This window comes from Ranitomeya variabilis, chromosome 3, assembly GCF_051348905.1.
Source record: "Ranitomeya variabilis isolate aRanVar5 chromosome 3, aRanVar5.hap1, whole genome shotgun sequence".
NCBI classification, from domain to species: domain Eukaryota; kingdom Metazoa; phylum Chordata; class Amphibia; order Anura; family Dendrobatidae; genus Ranitomeya; species Ranitomeya variabilis.
In genome coordinates this window covers 443,472,036-443,491,943 of record NC_135234.1, presented here as the reverse complement: position 1 = coordinate 443,491,943, position 19,908 = coordinate 443,472,036, and the positions used below count along the sequence as shown (strand labels likewise).

General features: G+C 45.0%; 1 protein-coding gene across 1 annotated transcript in view; it reads left to right on the top strand.

Annotated features, from left to right (window-relative positions):
- RFC2 (replication factor C subunit 2) overlaps positions 1 to 19,908 on the top strand; it is a 63,458-nt gene that overhangs the window by 41,970 nt on the left and 1,580 nt on the right. The window contains exons 8-10 of the mRNA XM_077296457.1: positions 1,330 to 1,395; positions 7,884 to 7,964; positions 8,213 to 8,326. Coding sequence (XP_077152572.1) covers positions 1,330 to 1,395; positions 7,884 to 7,964; positions 8,213 to 8,326 — 261 coding nt within the window. The remainder of the gene's footprint in view (positions 1 to 1,329; positions 1,396 to 7,883; positions 7,965 to 8,212; positions 8,327 to 19,908) is intronic.

The following is a 19,908-nucleotide window of genomic DNA, read 5'->3' as shown; positions in this document are numbered from 1 at the left end:
TGAATATTTTTTTTTTTCTTTATTTAGGGTTTTTTTTTGTTTGTTTTTTTTTACACGTGGATTTTTTTTTTTTTTACTTTGTCCCGGGGGGGACATCACAGATCGCTGATCTGACAGTTTGCACAGCACTCTGTCAGATCAGCGATCTGACTTACAGCGCTGCAGGCTTACCAGCGCCTGCTCTGGACCCGGAAGTAGTCCCTGCAGGACCCGGATGCAGCCCTGCGGCCATTTTGGATCCGGGGCCTGCAGGGATAGGAGGTAAGAGACGTTCCGAGGGTCTCAGGGAAGCCCGCAGGGAGCCCCCTCCCTGCGCGATGCTTCTTTATACCGCCAGAACACTGCGATCATGTTTGATCGCAGTGTGCCGGGGATTAATGTGCGGGGGGGCGGTCTGTGACCGCTCCTGGCACATAGTGCCGGATGTCAGCTGCGATAGTCAGCTGACACCCGGCCGCGCTCCCCCCGTGAGCGCGGCCGATCGCTATGACGTACTATCCCGTCGAGGGTCAGATAGGCCAAGGTCACCTCGATGGGATAGTACGTTCCAGAGCTATAACTTTATAAAATAACAGTGGACAGAATTGTAAAAATTGGCTTGGTCATTAAGTACCAAATTGGCTCTGTCACTAAGGGGTTGAGGGCTGAAAAAAATCCAAACTTTGGTTAAAAAAAAAAAAAAAAAATGTGAAAAATACGCCATTTTCCGAGACCTGTAGTATGGGGCCGGGTGAGGGCTTGTTTTTTTGCGTGCTGTGCTGACGTTTTTATTGATACCATTTTCGTGTAGATACGATCTTTTGATCGCCCGTTATTGCATTTTATTGCAATGTAGCTTGACCAAAAAATGTAATTCTGGCTGGTGTTTTGAATTTTTTTTTCTCATTATGCTGTTTACTGATCGGGTTAATTCTTTTTTTTCTTTTTTTTTTTTTATATTGATAGACGGGGCGATTCTGAAAGCAGAAATACCAAATATGTACGTGTGATTTTATTTTTATTTTTTTTAATTTAATTTAATTTTGAATGGGGCGAAAGGGGTGTGATTTGAACATCCACGGGTAGATCGCGATTCCACTCGCGGCTGTTAGAGGCACATGTCAGCTGTTTAGAACAGCTGACATGTGCCGGAAAAGATATGGGCTAGCAAAGCAGAAGAACTATACTACATTTTTAATTGTAGGTATTTGCTGCGTTTTTTTTTATTATTACACCTATTCCATATTGTAAATACTAGGAATAGGATCTTGAAGATGTGAATACCACTTTAAAGTTGATTGTTTATACATATATTTATTGGTCCCATTTTTTTTTTTCTTCCTTTTCTAGGCCTTGAATAACTTGCAGTCCACACACGCAGGATTTGAAGTTGTAAACAGTACAAATGTTTTTAAGGCAGGTATTTTCTAGTTATTGTAAAGAGGAAAACAGTTCTTTAGTGTCGTTGCATATTTTGCTTTCTCTTTTTAAAAGATAAAATGAATTTAAAGTGAACCTGTCAGCAGGATTGTGTTGAGTAACCTACAGACAGTGTCAGGTTGACGCTGTCACACTGATTAAAATTATACCTTGCGTGATGAAATCCATCTTGTGGTTGTTGTTTAATCTGTATTTCCAGGACGTCCCTCCTGACAGCACCACCAGGAGGTTGTCCTTCATATCCTTGATAGGGACAGCAAACACAGAAGAGGTTAAATAGCCCCTCCCCACCTCCATCCTTCTGTGTTTTTCCTGTCCCTATCAGGGACAGACGCAGGAGAGGAGCACAGACGTGCGAAGAAGCAATTTACCTGAAAGGCTCCAGCTCCTCCAGCGGGGTTGGGGCAGTGAGCGAATGTGTAAGCCCACAATACGGCGAGAGGTCCCTCAGCGGTCCCGATGTCAGCCGCATTCCTCCGAGGACTCTGGGCTGCAGCTGTTGCTCGGCGCCCTTTGGGCGGGCGTCCGCTATGCTGGTTCCAGCGATGTGGCGCCACTGCAGGTGGCTGGAAAGCTGCGCTCGCCGGGTCAGCGTCTCCCTCCAGTACAGCGCCATGACACCGGAAGTCGCGCTGTCACGATTTCCGGGGGCGGCGCTGAGGATTGCAGGCCGGCAGGCGCTCCTGGAGGGGGCGCGGTTTCTACTGAGGACCCAAGAGACAGGATGCGCTCCATGGGGCGCATGCGCTGTCAGAAGCGACGGCAAGGATCCAAATGAGCAGCAGCTGTGATCGGAAGGAGGACGAATCAGATGTCTTGAAGCCGGGTAAGACAGACTACTTAAGACAGACAGCTGACAGGACACCCTGACCCAATAAGATGGAGTGTTAGCCGTCCTGACATCCAGTCTGATTCTCCTTTGGACCACGTGAGTGAGCTACAATAACATCTTCCCAGCCAGGCTACATACAGTTAGCTATAGGACCTTCCTTTTCGTATCTTTTTTTAGGATAAGGAAACGACTAAATGCTCCACGACAGCGGTCAAAAGGAAATCTAATAAGTGCCCATTGTGCGCCACAAGACTTCCAGACGCATGCGACAAGAAGTTGTGCGAGTCATGCATTGCCAAACTGCTCAAACAGGAGCAATCATCCTTATTGGATAATATATGCACCATGATCAGAGAGGAGGTTCAGGCCACTATATCTACTACTGAACTGCCCCAAGTTCCCTCCCCTAAAAGACCCAGATGGAACATGGCTCCGAGGATGGAGAAGTATCGGGCTACTCTGATCTAGACTCAGCGGAAGGCGAAACCTCCTCGGTACTTTCCTGTGATCGGAAAAGATATTTATTTTCTTCCGAAGACACGGACACCCTGTTACAGGCAGTCCGAAACACCATGAAAGGGGAAGAATCCATGGAGCCAATGACAGTCCAGAACGAGATGTTCGGAGGACTAAGGGCCCGAAGAGACAGGGTCTTCCCCATGAATAATCACATATCAGCAATGATATTAGAAGAATGGGGAAGATGTTGGGAAAAAAATTATAGTCCCGAAGGACTTTAAATTCTGACTTCCCTTTAATCCGAAGACATGGGAAACGGTTCCGAAAATTGACATACCAGTAGCCAGTGTGTCAAAGAAAACAGCCATCCCATTTGAAGATTCCTCAGGCCTTAAGGACCCGATGGACAGAAGAGCGGAGGACCTCCTTAAAAAATCATGGGAAGCTTCAGCAGCAATTATGAAAGCTAATGTAGCTGCGACCTCAGTAGCCAGGTCAATGTGTATCTGGGTTGAGGAGTTGGAAACCCAAATAAAAAAATAGAACTCCCCGAGAGGAAATTTTAAAATCCCTACCACTATTGAAGATGGCAACTGACTACATGGCGGATGCCTCAACGGAGTCAGTCCGATTTGCAGCCAGGGGCAAAGCATTATCTAATGCCGCAAGGCGTGCGGTATGGTTAAGATCATGGTCAGGAGACACTAAATCTAAAAATAAACTTTGTTCAATCCCATTTTCTGGTCTCCATGTATTTGGCCCAGTATTGGATGATTTACTGGACAAAGCATCTGATAAGGGCTTTCCAGAACAGAAACAAAAGAAAATGTCAGTTTTTCGCAGCCCCGATTTCAAGCCAAGGCAGGATTATAGTGGCAAGGGCAAAACCCGAAGATGGAGCTACCCTAAAGGAGGCAGAGGTAGAGGCTCCTTCGCGACCAAGGGACCGGGTCAGGTAAACAATGACAGCAAGCGCATTGGAGGAAGACTTCAACGGTTCATGGAAGGATGGCAGAATATTACCCAAAACCGTTGGATACTCCAAACAGTCTCTCAGGGATACAGAATAAAATGTGCTCAGATACCACAACCCCCCCCCCCCCCCCCCCGCCAGAAGATATTGCCTGACCCACAGCCAATCTCCAGAGGTCCATCCTAGACTCTTAGAAGACATACAAGAACTTATACGAGTGGAAGCCATAGTTCCGGTACCCCTGTCAGAACAACTCCAGGGCCACTGTTCCAGTCTCTTTTCTATAAAAAAAGCCAGTAGGCGATTACCAGACCATAATAAACTTAAAACCACTCAACCAGTGGGTCTTCAAACGCTTCAAAATGGAGACCATCAGATCTGTCATACCATTAATAAAGATTCAGTAATGTGTACAATAGATCTCAAAAGTGCATATTATCATGTGCCCATTCACCCTCTACACCAGAAATACCTCAGGTTCGCTATAAAAGACCGAGGGAAGATTCTTAATTTCCAATTCCAATGTCCGCCATTCGGACTCTCATCAGCTCCAAGAATCTTTACAAAACTCATGGCAGAAGCGATGGCCTTTCTACGGACAAAAAATATCCTCATAGTGCCGTACTTGGACGACCTGTTGGTGGCAGACACACGGCGGCAGATGGAAGTGTCTAAAAGACTGTTGCTTCTAGAAACCCTGGGATAAATAAACCTGGGATAAATAAACCTAAAAAAGTAAAGTCTAGAAGCAGAAAAGAGGAAAACCTTCTTGGGGATCCTTCTGGACTCAGAGAAAGAGTATTCATTCCTTCCAGGTCACAAACAACTAGCTGTCTCACGAGAAGCTCAGATGTTGGAAAAAAGACAGTACACCACTATGAGGAATGCCAGGCTACTGGGCCTGATGACCTCATGTATTCCGTGTGTCCAGTGGAGTCAGTTCCACTCAAGGGGACTACAGCGGGACTTACTTTCCGGATGGGATGGAAAAGAGTCGTCATTGGACAAAAAAATGTCCTTAACCAAGGAAGGAAGACGCTCCCTATCCTGGTGGATCAACATCTCAAATCTGCAGCAGGGCAAACCCCGGCGGATGTCACCATGCATAAATATATCTACGGACGTAAGTCTCAGTGGCTGGGGAGCTCACATAGACGGTCATTATCTTCAGGGAACATGGCCCTCATGGATACCCAACAACTCATCAACCTTCAGAGAACTCAGAGCAGTTTGGGAAACGCGGAGCAGGTCTCAGGATCAGCTCAACGACCTTCACGTCAGAATATTCTCTGACAATTCAACTACAGTCTCCTTCATCCTACATCAAGGAGGTCTGAGACACCGTCATCTTCAGGACCTAACAAACATAATATTCTCCTGGGCAGAACTCAACGTAAGATCCTTAACGGCAGTACATTTGAAAGGCGAAAGGAACCAAGTAGCAGATTTTCTCAGCAGGAAGAAAATCCAACCCACAGAGTGGGCCTTAATTCAAGGAGTCTTTCTACATCTTACCAACACCTGGGGCTTTCCAGAAATAGATTTATTCGCTTCAAGGGAAAACTCAAAAACAAAACGCTTCTTTTCGCTGAATCCAGGAGACAACCCGACATCAGTGGATGCCTTAGCCCAGGATTGGGATATGGAACTGGCATATGCCTTCCCTCCACTGCCCTTGATTCCGAGAGTTCTACAGAACATTCAAGAGAGTCAGACTACGGTTATTCTAATAGTGCCGTACTGGCCCAGGAGAAGCTGGTTTCCAGTACTAAAACAGATGGCGTTGGAAGATCCAATTCTTCTACCACTACAACGAAACCTCCTGACACAGGGCCCTCTTGTTCATCACAATTTAGAGTTCCTACAGCTTTCAGCCTGGATCCTGAGAAGGAAATTCTAAAATCGAAAGGCCTCTCAGAATCAGTCATATCTACCTTATAAAAAAAGTAGAAAGTCAGTCACTTCAGCTATATATCTTAAGGTCTGGAAAAAATTCTGCTCATATTTGTACAGGCCCAATTCCCCTTAAACAGGGGAAAATCTTAGATTTTCTTCAAGCTGGCTTTGACAATGGTCTAAAGCCCAATACGCTAAAAGTACAAATCTCGGCTCTAAGCTCCTTCTTTGATTACCCTCTAGCAGAACACCCTTGGGTGGTAAGGTTTATTAGTGCCACTCAACGTATTAGACCTACAATACGCTGTACTGTCCCTCCCTGGGACCTAAATTTAGTCCTGAATAATTTATGGGAAAATCCCTACGAACCTCTAGACCAAGCAGATCTCAGATCGGTAACACTTTAAAAGTGTTTCTGGTAGCAATAACTTCAGCCAGACGTATAGGAGAAATTCAAGCCCTTTCCATAAATAATCCATATCTAAGAATCCAGGACGACTGTATCATTCTTAAGCTAGATCCGGCCTTCCTTCCAAAGGTGGTAACTGACTTTCATAGGAGCCAGGAAATATTGCCCACCTTCTGTCAGAACTATAAAAACGAGAAAGAACGTGCACTCCATTCTTTGGACGTTAAAAGATCAGTCCTACAATACCTAAAACTCACAGAAGGCTGGAGACTAGATTCAAATCTCTTCGTCCAGATGGCAGGGAGAAATAGAGGAAGGAAGGCATCAAAAGCCACCTTAGCTAGGTGGATAAAACTAGCTATTTCCTCAGCATATACCTCGGCAGGAAAAATTCCACTGGAAGGCCTTAAGGCCCACCCGCTGAGAGCAGTCTCGGCTTCTTGGGCAGAGAGTGCAGGGGCTTCCATGGATCAAACTTGCAGGGCCGCAACTTGGTCCAAAATAGATACTTTCTGTAGACATTACAAACTGGACGTTATGTCAAACCAACAGACGGCCTTTGGGAGGAAAGTCCTCCAAGCAGTAATCCCGCCCTAATAGAAGTTATTTGGTACTTCTGGTGGTGCTGTCAGGAGGGACGTCCTGGAAAAGTAGGAATTAGTCCTACCGGTAATGTAGTTTCCAGGAGTCCATACTCCCAGCACTCCTTATATTCCCTCCCGTATATTTCCTATCTAATGTGATATAAACATTTTGTAATAGAAATTTAATAAAATAGCGTAGCATCCATCCTGGTGTGGTACTTGGAAAAAGACACTGAAGGGTGGAGGTGGGGAGGGGCTATTTAACCTCTTCTGTGTTTCCTGTCCCTATCAAGGATATGAAGGACAACCTCCTGGTGGTGCTGTCAGAATGGAACTCCTGGAAACTACATTACCGGTAGGACTAATTCCTACTTTTGTAGCTTTCAGTTAATGAGATTCTCGGGGGCGGCCTGTGGGGGGGTGTCTTTATGGGGTGCTATCCTTACATATGCATCTGTATGGCTTATGACAGGTCACTGATCCTTCACTGACCTGCCCCCTATTTTACATACTGCATATAATAGTGTTACAAAAAAAAATAAATTAAACTTTATCATAATGGTGCTGGCGGTGGCGCCTGCGCTGTAGCATCTATCGCGTTCCGATAGATGCTACTGCACAGGCGCCTCCGGTGCCATTTTGATGGAGCTAATTTTTTTTTTCTCCCCAACAAAATTGCAGTGGTGCTTGCGCAGTAGCATCTATCAGAACGCAATAGATGCTACTGCGTAGGCGCCTCCGGTGCCATTTTGATGAAGATGCTTTTTTTCCCTTTAACTCCACGTTAGTATAGGCATAAAGCATAAATGCATATTAGGCATGTATCATGCTACAGCGCAGGCGCAGCTGCCATTTTGATGAAGTTGAATTTTTTTTTAAACACACACACACACACACACACACACACACACACACAATATTATACGCATTATATAAACTAGAAGGCAGGTCACTGAGGGATCAGTGACCTGTCAGAAGCCATACACATGAATGCATAAGCAGAGCACCACATGAAGACCCACACTCCCACTGGCTGTCCCAGAGCATGAGAATCTCATAAAGTGAAAATAAAGATTAAACAACCACAAGACGGATTTTATGAACCAAGGTATCATTTTAATCAGTGTAACGGCGCCGACCTGACACTGTGACAGGTTCCCTTTAATCATAACTTAAGTTGTCGTGAAGATTTGCTGAACCTAAAAATGTGAACGTTTTTATGAATCTGCTACATTGTGACTTGTCCCACTTACATTAATAGGACATTGGACTTTAACTGAAAATCTGACCAAGCTATTTCCTATCCTTCAGGTTTGTGACGAACCACATCCGTTGTTGGTGAAAGAAATGTTGCAGCATTGTGTGAATGCAAACATAGATGAAGCATACAAGGTTTGTGTGTTTTTTTTTTTATATATATATAACAAAACTGGTTGCTTTAAGCTACTGCAGTTATATTGCTGTTTGTTTATGTGAAGTCTATGAGTGCTAACTGTAATGACTGAGGGAAAATAATTTTATATTTACTTACCCTGAAGCATTTTGAATACTTCTCATTGTACTGTTCTGAATCTTTCCATTGTAATAAAATGTCGTGCATATGTTAAACTGACAAAAAAATATTGTTTATCCTTTTACAGATTATAGCTCATCTTTGGAAACTTGGGTACTCTCCAGAAGATATTATAGGCAACATCTTCAGGGTCTGTAAGACTTTCCAGATGCCAGAATATCTCAAGCTAGAGTTTATTAAGGTATCCCACCTTCTGCAAGTATTTGTTAAAGGGAATAATAAAAAATTAAAGGGAGCATGTCAACTCAAAAGCTATTTACCTGCAGATATGGAGTTAATATGCCGATAAAAAGCATTCAAATGCTGCCTGGTTGCTTTACAATTAAAATTAGCTTATTTGCTCTGGGAGCTGCTCTCGGGATTTATAGCTTGCTCTGCAGGGCATCTATACATAGCCAACTAACAAAAGACTGACCGTCTCTTCCACACAGAAAACAGGTGTGTACAGGTGCATACTAAGAGTAGCCATCTTCATATATGACAAATAAAGTGGCACTCTATAGTGCTATAGCATGAAAACATGAAATATATGAAATTTGAATTGCATTACTGCTTTAGAAAATAGGAAAAATGGAGAATACTTAGTGCATAAATGGCCAATTCATGTGTACCAGGCAGCAGCTGTAGACTATCTGCCCAGGAGAGGAATCCCATTAGGTTAGGTCCAAGCAAAGAGAACCGCCTTATCGAGGCTGCTGGGTATACATGAAATTGCGCAATTTATGCGCTATATATTCTTGTTTTCCTATTTTCTAGAGCAGTAATGCAATTCAAATATCATATACCGTATTTTTCGGGCTATAAGACGCACCCAGGTTTTAGAGGTTGAAAATAGGTAAAAAAAAAATATATATTTGAAGCAAAAAAATGTGGTAAAATATTCAATAACATACTATTATATGTAGTGTTATTATATATATTAGTATGTTATTAGGTTGGAAGCTACGAGTAGAAGATGGTGCTGCGGGACCAGTGTGGTGTCAGTAAAGTACTATATGAAGACGCTGGAGAGTGAGTATAAGAATGGGGGCACAGGGCTTATATTTAAAGCACCACTCCAGCACTGAAAAATAAAACTGGAGTGCTGCTACTATAACTCCCAGCATGTCCTGCAGATCCTATGATATGCTGGGAGTTATAGTTCATGACAGTAGTGGCAGAGTGCATTTTTATGTGTTGTAATTAATAAACTTTTATTTAACACTAACTTGTATAGGCTGTCCTGGTCCGGCAGCCAGCCATCCAAGCTGTGGTGACAGGTAATGAAGGGCTGGAGCATCACAACCGAGGAAGCTGCATTTTTTTTCAGTAAAGTGTCTGCAGGACCTGATGACATCATGAAGAGGGAGGGCTCTGTGCTGTCATGTGATGCCCCAGCCCTCCCTCTTCACACAGGTCCTATAACTGAGCACTAAGCAGAGCAGTTATGCGGCGATCTCTTCTGGCACCCTGCTCCTGCCCCTTCCTCCACCGGACACACATCTCCCCAGCAGCTGCAGGAATCCAGTGCTGGGGAAACCATGTGTGTCCGCTGTTTAAGTGAGGTAATATTAATCTGCTGCTCACTGCTCGGTGCTGACAGGTGGGCGAGGAAGCGGCTAATCAATATTTCTTCACTTTAAGCATCTGGACCACATGGTTTTCCTAGCGCCTGATTCCTGCAGCGGGAACATTTTCCTGCCTCCTGCGAGTGGTATTCCAGTGCAATCCCACTCTGCCGCTGCACACCCCCCCCCCCTAACATTTTACATTTGGACCATAAGACGCACCCCACACTTTCCTCCCAAATTTGGAGGAAAATAAGTGCATCTTATGGTCAAAAAAATACGGTATTTCATGTTTCCATGCTATAAGAGCTACAGAGTGTCACTTTATTAGTTCTGTAGAAAACCAACTGTACACAATACAGTGAGCCAAGACTGAGGAGATCCATGCATGCCCCTATGAATGAAATGAGCAATATAATTTTCTCTCGGTTGCCACACTTTCAGTAAGGCGATCAGGCAGCATTGGATTTACCTGCAGGTTTGAGACATACATATATATATATACCGTATATACTCGAGTATAAGCCGACCCGAGTATAAGCCGACCCCCCTAATTTTGCCACAAAAAACTGGGAAAACTTATTGACTCGACTATAAGCCTAGGGTGGAAAATGCAGCAGGCACCGGTGAATTTCAAAATTAAAAATAGATACTCCATACTGTTCATTATGGCCCCATAGATGCTCCACATAAAGCTGTGCCACATATAATGCTCTGCACCGTTCATTATGGCCCCATAGATGCTCCACATAAAGCTGTGCCATATACAATGCTCTGCACCATTGCCCCATAGATACTCCACATAAAGCTGTGCCATATATACAATGCTCTGCACCGTTGCCCCATAGCTGTGCCATATATATAATGCTCTGCACCGTTGCCCCATAGCTGTGCCATATATATAATGCTCTGCACCGTTGCCCCATAGCTGTGCCATATAGTGCTCTGCACCGTTGCCCCATAGCTGTGCCATATATATAGTGCTCTGCACCGTTGCCCCATAGCTGTGCCATATAGTGCTCTGCACCATTGCCCCATAGCTGTGCCATATAGTGCTCTGCACCATTGCCCCATAGCTGTGCCATATAGTGCTCCGCACCGTCCATTATTGCCCCATAGCTGTGCCATATAGTGCTCTGCACCATTGCCCCATAGCTGTGCCATATAGTGCTCTGCACCATTGCCCCATAGCTGTGCCATATAGTGCTCTGCACCATTGCCCCATAGCTGTGCCATATAGTGCTCTGCACCATTTCCCCATAGTTGTGCCATATAGTGCTCTGCACCATTGCCCCATAGCTGTGCCATATAGTGCTCTGCACCGTTGCCCCATAGCTGTGCCATATATATAGTGCTCTGCACCGTTGCCCCATAGCTGTGCCATATAGTGCTCTGCACCGTTGCCCCATAGCTGTGCCATATAGTGCTCTGCACCTTTGCCCCATAGCTGTGCCATATAGTGCTCTGCACCATTTCCCCATAGTTGTGCCATATAGCGCTCTGCACCATTGCCCCATAGCTGTGCCATATAGTGCTCTGCACCGTTGCCCCATAGCTCTGCCATATAGTGCTCTGCACCGTTGCCCCATAGCTGTGCCATATAGTGCTCTGCACCGTTATTGCCCCATAGCTGTGCCATATAGTGCTCTGCACCGTTATTGCCCCATAGCTGTGCCATATAGTGCTCTGCACCGTTATTGCCCCATAGCTGTGCCATATAGTGCTCTGCACCATTGCCCCATAGCTGTGCCATATAGTGCTCTGCACCATTATTGCCCCATAGCTGTGCCATATAGTGCTCTGCACCATTGCCCCATAGCTGTGCCATATAGTGCTCTGCACCATTGCCCCATAGCTGTGCCATATAGTGCTCTGCACCATTGCCCCATAGCTGTGCCATATAGTGCTCTGCACCGTCCATTATTGCCCCATAGCTGTTGCTGCTGCTGCAATAAAAAAAAAAACAAAACATACTCACCTGTCTTGCTTGCAGCTCCTCGGCGCCATCTTCCCGGCGTCTCTCTGCACTGACTGATCAGGCAGAGGGCGGCGCGCACACTATATGCGTCATCGCGCCCTCTGCCTGAACAGTCAGAGCGGAGAGACGCCGGGAAGATGGCGCGACGCCTGGCGTGTGGAACGAGGACAGGTGAATATGCGATACTTACCTGCTCCCGGCGTCCCGCTCCTTCCCCCGGACAGCTGGTCTTCGGTGCCGCAGCCTCTTCCTCTGTCAGTGGTCACCGGCACCGCTGATTAGAGAAATGAATTATGCGGCTCCGCCCCTATGGGAGGTGGAGCCGCCTATTCATTTCTCTAATGAGCGGTCCCACGTGACCGCTCAGGGGAAGAGGCTGCGGCACCGAAGACAGTGTGACAGGCAGGGGGAGCGCCAGGATCGCCGGGACTAGGTAAGTATATGACAGTGCTGACCCGCCGACCCCACCACCGATCATGACTCGAGTATAAGCCGAGAGGGGCACTTTCAGCCCAAAAATTTGGGCTGAAAATGTCGGCTTATACTCGAGTATATACGGTGTGTGTATATATATATATATATTGCGACCACTTAGCAACAGTCCAGTGCTGCTTCTCTGTAGCCCAGGTCAGGCGCTTCTGCCGCTGTTTATGGTTCAAAAGTGGCTTTACCTGGGGAATGCGGCACCTGTAGCCCATTTCCTGCACACGCCTGTGCACGGTGGCTCTGGATGTTTCCACACCAGACTCAGTCCACTGCTTCCTCAGGTTCCCCAAGGTCTGGAATCGGTCCTTCTCCACAATCTTCCTCAGGGTCCGGTCACCTCTTCTCGTTGTACAGCGTTTTCTGCCACATTGTTTCCTTCCAACAGACTTACCATTGAGGTGCCTTGATACAGCACTCTGGGAACAGCCTATTTGTTGAGAAATTTCTTTCTGGGTCTTACCCTCTTGCTTGAGGGTGTCAATGATGGCCTTCTTGACATCTGTCAGGTCGCTAGTCTTACCCATGATGGGGGTTTTGAGTAATGAACCAGGCAGGGAGTTTTTAAAAGCCTCAGGTATCTTTTGCATGTGTTGAGAGTTAATTAGTTGATTCAGAAGATTAGGGTAATAGGTCGTTTAGAGAACCTTTTCTTGATATGCTAATTTATTGAGACAGGTTTTTTGGGTTATCAGGAGTTGTATGCCAAAATCATCAGTATTAAAACAATAAAAGACCTGACAAATTTCAGTTGGTGGATAATGAATCTATAATATATGAAAGTTTAATTGTAATCATTACATTATAGTAAATAATGAAATTTAACACTATATGCTAATTTTTTGAGAAGGACCTGTATATATATTTATATTTGTCTAAGGCTTCTTTCACACTAGCGTCGGGCTCGGCCCGTCGCCGTGCGTCGGGCCGAGGTCCCCGACGCTAGCGTTGTCCCCGCAGCACAACGGGGGCAGCGGATGCATTTTTCCTGCGCATCCGCTGCCCCATTGTGAGGTGCGGGGAAGTGCGGGGAGGTGGGGGCGGAGTTCCGGCCGTGCATGCGTGGTCGGAAAAAGCGGACTGTCGGGAGCAAAAAACGTTTTTTGCTCCCGACGGTCCGCAACAGCACGGCGCAACCGTCGCAGGACGGTTGTGACGTGTGTCATTGCGTCGCAAATGCGTCGCTAATGTTAGTCAATGCTGAAAAAACGCATCCTGCAAGCACTTTTGCAGGATGCGTTTTTTTCGGCAAAACGACGCATTTGCGACGTAATGCAGTTAACGCTAGTGTGAAAGTAGCCTAAGGCGTAATTCCGTCTTTCTGTCTGTCCTTCTATTGGCAACTTCCGTCACGGTTATTCATTCACTGATTGGTCTCGCCAGCTGCCTGTCATCAGCGACGGGCACAGTCCGATTAGTCCCTCCCTACTCCCCTGCAGTCAGTGCCGGGCGGCCTCTCCATACTCCCCGCAGTCACGGCTCACACAGGGTTAATGCCAACGGTAACGGACCGAGTAATGCCGCAGGTAACTCACTCCGTTACCGCCGCTATTAACCCTGTGTGACCAAGTTTTTACTATTAGTAAAAGGATCTAATGTTAAAAATAATAATAATAAAAAAAAAATTATATACTTGCCTTCCGCCGCCTTTCCTGCTCCTCGCCACCCTCCGGTAACCGCTCTGTGCAAGTGGCAGGTTCCGGTAGCAAGGATCGCATGGCAGAAGGACCTGCCATGACGTCACGGTCATGTGACTGTGACGTCATCACAGGCCCTGCGTGAGCAGGACCTGCCATGACGTCACGGTCATGTGACCGCGACGTCATCACACCCTGGGACCGGAAGCTGCCGCCTGTACTGCGCACAGGCGACAGAACTACAAGTATGGTGAGTATGTTAGAACTACAAGGGGCCCTCGGATCGGAATGTGAGTATGTTTATTTTTTAACCTGTGACATACGTGGCTGGGCAATCTACTATGTAGGTAGGCAATATACTACGTGGCTCTGTGCTGTATACTACGTCGCTGTGCAGTATACTACGTCGCTGTGCAGTATACTACGTCGCTGTGCAGTATACTACGTGGCTGGGCAATGTAGTACGTGGCTGGGCAATATACTACATCGCTGTGCAATATACTACGTGACTCTGTGCTGTATACTACGTCACTGGGCAATATACTAAGTGGCTGGGCAATATACAAAGTGGCTGGGCAATATACAAAGTGGCTGGGCAATATACAAAGTGGCTGGGCAATATACAAAGTGGCTGGGCAATATACAAAGTGGCTGGGCAATATACAAAGTGGCTGGGCAATATACAAAGTGGCTGGGCAATATACAAAGTGGCTGGGCAATATACAAAGTGGCTGGGCAATATACTAAGTGGCTGGGCAATATACTAAGTGGCTGGGCAATATACTAAGTGGCTGGGCAATATACTAAGTGGCTGGGCAATATACTAAGTGGCTGGGCAATATACTAAGTGGCTGGGCAATATACTAAGTGGCTGGGCAATATACTAAGTGGCTGGGCAATATACTAAGTGGCTCTGTGCTGTATACTACGTCACTGGGTAATATACGACGTCGCTGGGCAATATACTACGTCGCTGGGCAATATACTACGTGTCTGGCCAATATACTACGTGGGCATGCATATTCTAGAATACCCGATGCGTTAGAATCGGGCCACCATCTAGTCTGCACATAAATAGCATTTTTTGTGTCTGGTTCTCTTTAAACTTTAATCACACCTGTCCAGCCCCACACCTTATATGGCAGACTAACCCCTTACTGACATCGGGCGTTCATTTACGCCGAAGTCTGTCTCCCTTTCTGGGGACGTGTCAGCCGCGATCCACCCACGGCTATTAATCAGTTAAATACTTGACAGCAGCATTTAAATCATGCTTCCAGCCATCGGGCCGGAAATATGCACTCAGGTGACCCCTGTCACGTGATTGCGGGTCACCGGTGTGTTGGCATGACAACCTGAGGTCTCCTGGAGACCTCTATGGTTGTCGGTGGCGGCTTGCTGTGAGCGCCACCCAGTGGTCGGCACTCATGCCAAGTCAGTAAATCTGCTATATAGAGGCGATCTGATCATTGCCTGTGTGTAGCAGAGCCGATTGGGCTATGGCAACTTCTAGTCTCCTGTGGAGACTATTAACCCCTTTCTGACATCTGACGTACTATCCCGTCGAGGTGGGGTGGGCCCGTATGACCACCGACGGGATAGTACGTCATACGCGATCGGCCGCGCTCACGGGGGGAGCGCGGCAGATCGCGGCCGGGTGTCAGCTGCATATCGCAGCTGACATCCGGCACTATGTGCCAGGAGCTGTCACGGACCGCCCCCGGCACATTAACCCCCGGCACACCGCGATCAAACATGATCGCGGTGTACCGGCGGTATAGGGAAGCATCGCGCAAGGAGGGGGCTTCCCTGAGACCCCCGGAGCAGCGCGATGTGATTGCTCCTACCTCCCACCTCGCCGCAGGTCCCGGATCCAAGATGGCCGCGGCATCCGGGTCCTGCAGGGAGGTGGCTTACCGAGTGCCTGCTCAGAGCAGGCGCTGGTAAGCCTGCAGCCCTGCACAGCAGATCGCCGATCTGACAGAGTGCTGTGCACACTGTCAGATCACCGATCTGTAATGTCCCCCCCTGGGACAAAGTAAAAAAGGAAAAAAAAATTTTTTCCACATGTGTAAAAAAATAAAATAAAAAATAAATTCCTAAATAAAGAAAAAAATATATATATATTATTCCCATAAATACATTTCTTTATCTAAATAATAAAAAAAAACAATAAAAGTACACATTTAGTATCGCCGCGTCCGTAACGACCCAACCTATAAAACTGCCCCACTAGTTAACCCCTTCAGTAAACACCGTGAGAAAAAAAAACGAGGCAAAAAACAACGCTTTATTACCATACCGCCAAACAAAAAGTGGAATAACACGCGATCAAAAAGACAGATATAAATAACAATGGTATCGCTGAAAACGTCATCTTGTCCTGCAAAAAATGAGCCGCCATACAGCATCATCAGCAAAAAAATAAAAAAGTTATAGTCCTGAGAATAAAGCGATACCAAAATAATTATTTTTTCTATAAAATAGCTTTTATCGTATAAAATCGCCAAAACCTAAAAAAAATGATATTAATGAGGTATTGCTGTAATCGTACTGACCCGAAGAATAAAACTGCTTTATCAATTTTACCAAACGCGGAACGGTATAAACGCCTCCCCCAAAAAAAATTCATGAATAGCTGGTTTTTGATCATTCTGCCTCACAAAAATCGGAATAAAAAGCAATCAAAAAATGTCATGTGCCCGAAAATGTTACCAATTAAAACGTCAACTCGTCCCGCAAAAAACAAGACCTCACATGACTCTGTAGACTCAAATATGGAAAAATTATAGCTCTCAAAATGTGGTAACGTAAAAAATATTTTTTGCAATAAAAAGCGTCTTTCAGTGTGTGACAGCTGCCAATCATAAAAATCCGCTAAATAACCCGCTATAAAAGTAAATCAAACCCCCCTTCATCACCCCCTTAGTTAGGGAAAAATAAAAAAATAAAAAAAATGTATTTATTTCCATTTTCCCGTTAGGGCTAGGGTTAGGGCTAGGGTTATTGCTAGGGTTAGGGTTGGGGCTAGGGTTAAGGCTACAGTTAGGGTTGGGGCTAAAGTTAGGGTTAGGGTTTGGATTACATTTACGGTTGGGAATAGGGTTGGGATTAGGGTTAGGGGTGTGTCAGGGTTAGGGGTGTGGTTAGAGTTACCGTTGGGATTAGGGTAAGGGATGTGTTTGGATTAGGGTTTCAGTTATAATTGGGGGGTTTCCACTGTTTAGGCACATCAAGGGCTCTCCAAACGGGACATGGCATCCGATCTCAATTCCAGACAATTCTGCGTTGAAAAAGTAAAACAGTGCTCCTACCCTTCAGAGGTCTCCCGTGTACCCAAACAGGGGTTTACCCCAACATATGGGGTATTGGCGTACTCAGGACAAATTGGACAACATCTTTTGGGGTCCAATTTCTCCTGTTACCCTTGGGAAAATACAAAACTGGGGGCTAAAAAATAAGTTTTGTGGGAAAAAAAAGATTTTTTATTTTCACGGCTCTGCGTTGTAAACTGTAGTGAAACACTTGGGGGTTCAAAGTTCTCACAACACATCTAGATAAGTTCCTTGGGAGGTCTAGTTTCCAATTTGGGGTCACTTGTGGGGGGGTTTCTACTGTTTGTGTACATCAGGGGCTCTGCAAATGCAACGTGACGCCTGCAGACCAATCCATTTAAGTCTGCATTCCAAATGGCGCTCCTTCCCTTCCGAGCTCTGTCATGCGCCCAAACAGTGGTTCCCCCCCACATATGGGGTATCAGCGTACTCAGGACAAATTGGACAACTTGGACAACAACTTTTGGGGTCCAATTTATTATGTTACCCTTGTGAAAATGCAAAGCTGGGGGCTAAAAAATAATTTCTGTGAAAAAGAGGAATTTTTATTTTCACGGCTCTGCGTTATAAACTGTAGTGAAACACTTGGGAGTTCAAAGCTCTCAAAACACATCTAGATAAGTTCCTTAGGGGGTCTACTTTCCAAAATGGTGTCACTTGTGGGGGGTTTCAATGTTTAGGCACATCAGGGGCTCTCCAAACGCAACATGGCGTCCCATCTTAATTCCAGTCAATTTTGCATTGAAAAGTAAAATAGCGCTCCTTCCCTTCCGAGCTCTGCTATGCGCCCAAACAGTGGTTTACCCCCACATATGGGGTATCGTCGTACTCAGGACAAATTGCACAACAACTTTTGTGGTCTAATTTCTTTTCTTACCCTTGGGAAAATAAAAAAATGGGGGCGAAAAGATCATTTTTGTGAAAAAATATGATTTTTTATTTTTACGGCTCTGCATTAGAAACTTCTGTGAAGCACTTGTTGGGTCAAAGTGCTCAACACACATCTAGATAAGTTCCTTAAGGGGTCTACTTTCCAAAATGGTGTCACTTGTGGGGGGTTTCAATGTTTAGGCACATCAGGGGCTCTCCAAACGCAACATGGCGTCCCATCTCAATTCCAGTCAATTTTGCATTGAAAAGTCAAATGGTGCTCCTTCCCTTCCGAGCTCTGCCGTGCGCCCAAACAGTGGTTTACCCCCACATATGGGGTATCGGCGTACTCAGGACAAATTGCACAACAACTTTTGTGGTCTAATTTCTTCTGTTACCCTTGGGAAAATAAAACAAATTGGAGCTGAAATAAATTTTGTGTGAAAAAGTTAATGTTCATTTTTATTTAAACATTCCAAAAATTCCTGTGAAACACTTGAAGGGTTAATAAATTTCTTGAATGTGGTTTTGAGCACCTTGAGGGGTGCAGTTTTTAGAATGGTGTCACACTTGGGTATTTTCTGCCATATAGACCCCTCAAAATGACTTAAAATGAGATGTGGTCCCTAAAAAGAAATGGTGTTGTAAAAATGAGAAATTTCTGATCAACTTTTAACCCTTATAACTCCCTAACAAAAAAAAATTTGGTTCCAAAATTGTGCTGATGTAAAGTAGACGTGGGAAATGTTACTCATTAAGTATTTTGCGTGACAAATGTCTGTGATTTAAGGGTATAAAAATTCAAAGTTGGAAAATTGCGAAATTTTCAAAATTTTCGCCAAATATCCGTTTTTTTCACAAATAAATGTTATATCGAAGAAATTTTACCACTATCATGAAGTACAATATGTCACGAGAAAACAATGTCAGAACCGCCAAGATCCGTTGAAGCGTTCCAGAGTTATAACGTCATAAAGGGACAGTGGTCAGAATTGTAAAAATTGGCCCGGTCATTAACGTGCAAACCACCCTTGGGGGTGAAGTGGTTAAAGCATGCCAAAATTGTTTAAATCACCCCCTTTCTCCCCAAAGTAAAGCAATAAAAATAAAATCAAACCTACACATATTTGGTATCGCCGCGTTCAGAATCGCCCGATCTGTCAATAAAAAAAAAAAGGATTAACCTGATCGCTAAACGGTGTAGCGAGAAAGTCAAAACGCCAAAATTACGTTTTTTTGGTCGCTGCGACATTGCATAAAATGCAATAACGGGCGATCAAATGAACGTATCTGCACCAAAATGGTATAATTAAAAAAAAAAAATAAGCCCTCACCTGACCCGAGATCATGAAAAATGGAGACGCTATGGGTATCGGAAAATGGCTCAATTTGTTTTTTTTCTTAAAGTCTGGGATATTTTTTCACCACTTACATAAAAAATAACTTAGACATGTTTGGTGTCTATAAACTCGTAATGACGTGGAGAATCACAATGGCAGGTCAGTTTAACATTTAGTGAACCTAGTAAAAAAGCCAAACAAAAAACAAGTGTGGGATTGCATTTTTTTTACAATTTCACCGCACTTGGAATTTTCTTTCCATTTTCTAGTATGTGACATTGTAAAACCAATGGTGTCGTTCAAAAGTACAACTCGTCCCACAAAAAACAAGCCCTCACATGGCCAAATTGGTGGAAAAATAAAAAAGTTATGGCTCTGGGAAGAAGAGGAGCAAAAACTGAAAAAAGCTTTGGGGGTTAAGGGGTTAAAGACCTGAACAGACACGAGCTGTGGTTCTACAACACTACAACATTTACATAAACTGCAGAAAATCTATAAACATTACAGTTTGTGATGAAGTTAGGCCATGTTCACACTTTGCGGTTTTTACCGCGGAACCGCGGCGATTTTGAT